The sequence below is a fragment of the Atta cephalotes genome (genome assembly GCF_000143395.1).
Source record: "Atta cephalotes unplaced genomic scaffold scaffold00081, whole genome shotgun sequence".
Taxonomy (NCBI): Eukaryota; Metazoa; Arthropoda; class Insecta; order Hymenoptera; family Formicidae; genus Atta; species Atta cephalotes.
Window position 1 is genome coordinate 187,234 of NW_012130145.1, and position 4,474 is coordinate 191,707.

Genomic DNA, 4,474 nt, shown 5'->3' on the forward strand with positions numbered 1-4,474 from the left:
GAGAGAGAGAGAGAGAAGCATCTTGTCTTTTATCTTATCAGTTTAAACATACTAAAATAAAACAAACAACTAGTTGCGAATCACGACTTTACATATGCATTAAGATCCAAAATTTATCTCACACAGTACACACAAATTCAGTCTTTTAATTTATCATTCATTAATACGTGATTATCTTAAGGTTTTTTTGCAAGTTTTGTTATATTCTGTACAAAATTATTTATGAATATGAGTATTATGTTTTTTATTACAGCTGATATAATCTCATGCGTTGAATTTAACCATGATGGCGATCTCCTTGCGACAGGAGACAAAGGTGGACGTGTTGTCATTTTTCAAAGAGACCCTATTGTAAGTTCGGTTGTGATTATACAATTTAAAAGAGATAAATATTTTCTCTTTAGAATATGCGTTATTGAAATAATCCAATTATCACACTTAACGATTAACAATTATGTATTTATACACGTGTGTGCGCGCGCGCGCGCGCGCGCGCGTGTGTGTGTGTGTGTGTGTGTGTATCCATCATATATATCATATATGATGCATCTTATGATATTAAATTTAAATATAATTTGATGTTAAGAAAGAATAAAATTTCTACATTTACAAGTTTCGTATTATCATTTTGTATGGATGTTAGAGCTATGGCTTATGTATTTTTATCATCTTTACATTAAAATTTATGTAATTTAATAATCTGGTATCTGTTTAATCTTTTATTGGATTCACTAACTCTTCACTAAGTCTATTAAAGATACTGTGTTTGAGAACTTATATCATGATATTATCAAGATTAGATGGACATTACAAGATTAGATATTTTCAAGCGTGATATTTGGATTGTTTTGACAACTGAATTTATTAAGTTAAGATACCTCTGTGTGTGTGTGTGTGTGTGTGTGTGTGTGTGTCTGTGTGTGTGTGTGTAAAATTAATGATTAATGAATTATGAAGATAATTGTTTACACAGAGTAAAAACAGTATACCACGAAGAGGCGAATACAATGTGTATAGCACTTTCCAGAGCCACGAGCCAGAGTTCGATTACCTAAAATCATTAGAAATAGAAGAAAAAATTAATAAAATTAGGTGGTTAAAAAGAAAAAATCCTGCCCACTTTTTACTTTCCACGAACGATAAAACAATCAAGTTGTGGAAGGTTAGTGAGAGAGATAAAAGAGTGGAGGGATATAATACAAAAGAAGAGAATGGCACGATTCGCGATCCTGCCTGCATCACTGCCTTGAGGGTAAGAAATTCTGGGTATATCTTATTTTGGATTAACGTATCAATGTAAATGCGCAACGATAACAGTAATTTTTAATTACTATTACATAGGTGCCAACCATAAAACCAATGGAGTTGATGGTAGAGGCATCACCAAGGAGAATATTTGCCAATGCGCACACCTATCACATAAACAGTATAAGTGTCAACAGTGATCAAGAGACATACCTCAGTGCTGATGATCTTAGAATTAATCTTTGGCACCTTGAGATAACTGACCAGAGTTTTAGTATCCTTTTTTCTTTATAATTAATGTATTAGTTTATTCTTTTTTTTTACAAAATACTTTTTGCAATATTTTGAATTTTTATTAGTTTGCATAGATATCTAATTAAATAGCTTTTCAGATGTATAATTTTCCTAACCATAACATACAGATATAGTAGATATTAAGCCAACTAATATGGAAGAATTAACAGAAGTCATAACTGCGGCGGAATTTCATCCTGCAGAGTGTAATGTGTTGGTGTACAGCAGTAGCAAAGGAACTATTAGACTTTGCGATATGAGATCTGCTGCTCTCTGCGATCAGCACAGTAAGCTCTTCGAGGAGCCTGAAGATCCGACTAATAGAAGTTTTTTCTCAGAAATTATTTCAAGCATAAGCGATGTAAAGCTCAGTAATTCTGGAAGATATATGATCAGTAGAGACTACCTCAGTGTGAAAGTGTGGGATTTGCAAATGGAGACAAAACCAATCGAATGTTATCCTGTAAGTTTATAAGAAAAGCGATATATATCTTATAAAGACGAAACTTGATCTGTCATTATTGTATTCTGCGTTTTTTCTATTACAATCTTCTGTTTCATTTAAGATAAATGCCTCCTACTTTATTACAAGAGACATATATTTTATGTAATTTTTTGTTACAACAGGTACATGAATACTTAAGATCAAAATTATGTTCATTATATGAAAATGATTGCATCTTTGATAAATTTGAATGTTGTTGGAGTGGTAATGACTCTGCAATTATGACAGGCTCATACAACAATTTCTTCAGAGTATTTGATCGTACGACTAAACGCGATCTTACTTTGGAGGCAGCGCGCGACATTGCCAAACCAAAAACTCTTCTAAAGCCAAGAAAGGTTAGCATATTTTGTGAGATCTTGTTTTATTCATAAGAGTCATTGTCGAGTATTGTGTATCGACTATGTTCTCGAATACTTATTCGTCCATACGATTGTATAGGTATGCACCGGTGGTAAACGCAAGAAGGATGAAATTAGTGTCGACTGTCTGGACTTTAATAAGAAAATACTTCACACTGCATGGCATCCATCTGAAAATGTGGTTGCTGTCGCTGCTACGAACAATCTCTTCCTATTCCAAGACAAACTCTAGCATATCTGTATGCAAGTACGTGAATAATTTCAATTGAGTATTAGCCAGAGAGGATCAGAGGTGCCGAAGATTATCATAAAAATTGTAATACTTGTGTAATTTGTATGTAACGTAAACTGATTTTCTCTAGATTATACAACGGTATATATTGACGTGAGCTAGGCACGTTGAACTGAAAACTCCCAGTGGAACCACGGGTGTCTGAGTAATAGTGACGATAGTCGACTGCTAGTCTGTCAGTGGTTGACTGACCGAGGAGTGGTGTACGTAGCGCCGTCCACGCAGCTCACATTCATACATGCTATATACACATAGACATACCAGGATTGTGCACCCCATACTTTGTCGCGTGCATATGTGTATGTGAAAAGAGATGTGCAAACGCGAAACACACGCATAACTCTCCAGGCTATCAATAAATTCGCTAGCTCAAATATATTCGCAGATGAAAAAGAAACGTACGCATTCGGCAGAATATGTGATTCAACCAATTCGCAGACTCGTGTTGGCAGTTGATTTATGACTTATAAATACTAATGATTAGTAATTTTTTGCTTGTATTATAAAAATTGTGCCATTGCACAGTGTAGTCTGTATGTGACTTACCTACACTACAGACTACCAGAGTGTTCGATTATCGCATTGATGAACAGGCGACTATGTGAGTAGAGCGGCGTGTGGATTACGAGCCGGTTTCTGTATAATTTATATAAATACGTGGTACAAACTTTGAGTTTTTTCCTTAACTGATATGTCTGATTAGCATAAAAAAAATAAATAAAAAAAAACGAAAGGGGTCAACCGTGCTAATGAGCAATCTGTATTATATTGATGTAACTTTACTTATTGTTACGCGACATTTGAATTATGGAACTTGAATTGTGAAAAAAAATACGCGATAGTTGTCCAAGCAAATTTTTATCCTATAAATACTTTTGCAATTAATACTCGAGCATAAATCGACTCGTGTGTTGCTGGCCTCGATATAAGAATACAAAGTAAGTAAATAAGATTTACGAATAGTTTTGTGCCTGTAGAATTGGAATACTGACAGTTACCACTATGAAAGAATTCGCCTTTCGGTAAAATAATTTGTGTCTATATTATTTGTCTATCATTTGCAATTCGGTACCACACTTGTTAAACGTGCATATGCGCAGGCCTATTTTCTCGTTAGTTTATTATTCTCGCGAATAATTGTTTGTCTCAGTCGCCAATACGAGTCAAAAAAATGATGATAGAAAGTATAAATATATATAAGCCGGTACCTTTCCTTATATTACATATATCTGGAAAAACCAAATGTTGCTGCACTAAATATACATCAAGCAATAAGTGGCGCCGATTTAAGACAATGTATAATAAAGTATCAATTGTCATTTTCTAAAAAAAAATCGTATATCCCGATCGGGAGATAAATGAAAATCGCATAGATATGGAGTACAGATTTTCTAATCTTTCTTAATAACTTATTGACACTCTTATACTCCTACAGATATAAGCAGCAATTTCGTACATGGATAAAATAAACCTAAAAGTGCATTTGTGACGATGGTAAGCTGGGCTTGCAGAGTTTATATATAAATAAAATATTTGCTGAATAATGTACACCAGCATAATGTAACTTTGATAAATATCCAAATCAGAAAACAGAGTATTCATGTTTTTAACTCACACGCATTTTCTATCATCTTTTTACCATTTCCATGTATGGAAACGGTAAACACGTACACGTCGATTAATTATGCTGCGACAAATTATTCATATATTCTAAAATTATCAAGTATTGATATATATATATATATATATATATATATATATATATATATATATATA

General features: G+C 33.4%; 1 protein-coding gene across 1 annotated transcript in view; it reads left to right on the top strand.

Moving 5' to 3' along the window:
* The window catches only part of LOC105624552 (serine/threonine-protein phosphatase 2A 55 kDa regulatory subunit B beta isoform), an 11,792-nt gene extending 9,154 nt beyond the window's left edge, over positions 1 to 2,638 (top strand). Inside the window, exons 3-8 of the mRNA XM_012205913.1 lie at positions 182 to 351; positions 974 to 1,252; positions 1,342 to 1,519; positions 1,668 to 2,002; positions 2,167 to 2,382; positions 2,486 to 2,638. Coding sequence (XP_012061303.1) covers positions 182 to 351; positions 974 to 1,252; positions 1,342 to 1,519; positions 1,668 to 2,002; positions 2,167 to 2,382; positions 2,486 to 2,638 — 1,331 coding nt within the window. The remainder of the gene's footprint in view (positions 1 to 181; positions 352 to 973; positions 1,253 to 1,341; positions 1,520 to 1,667; positions 2,003 to 2,166; positions 2,383 to 2,485) is intronic.
* Positions 2,639 to 4,474: the final 1,836 nt, after the last annotated feature.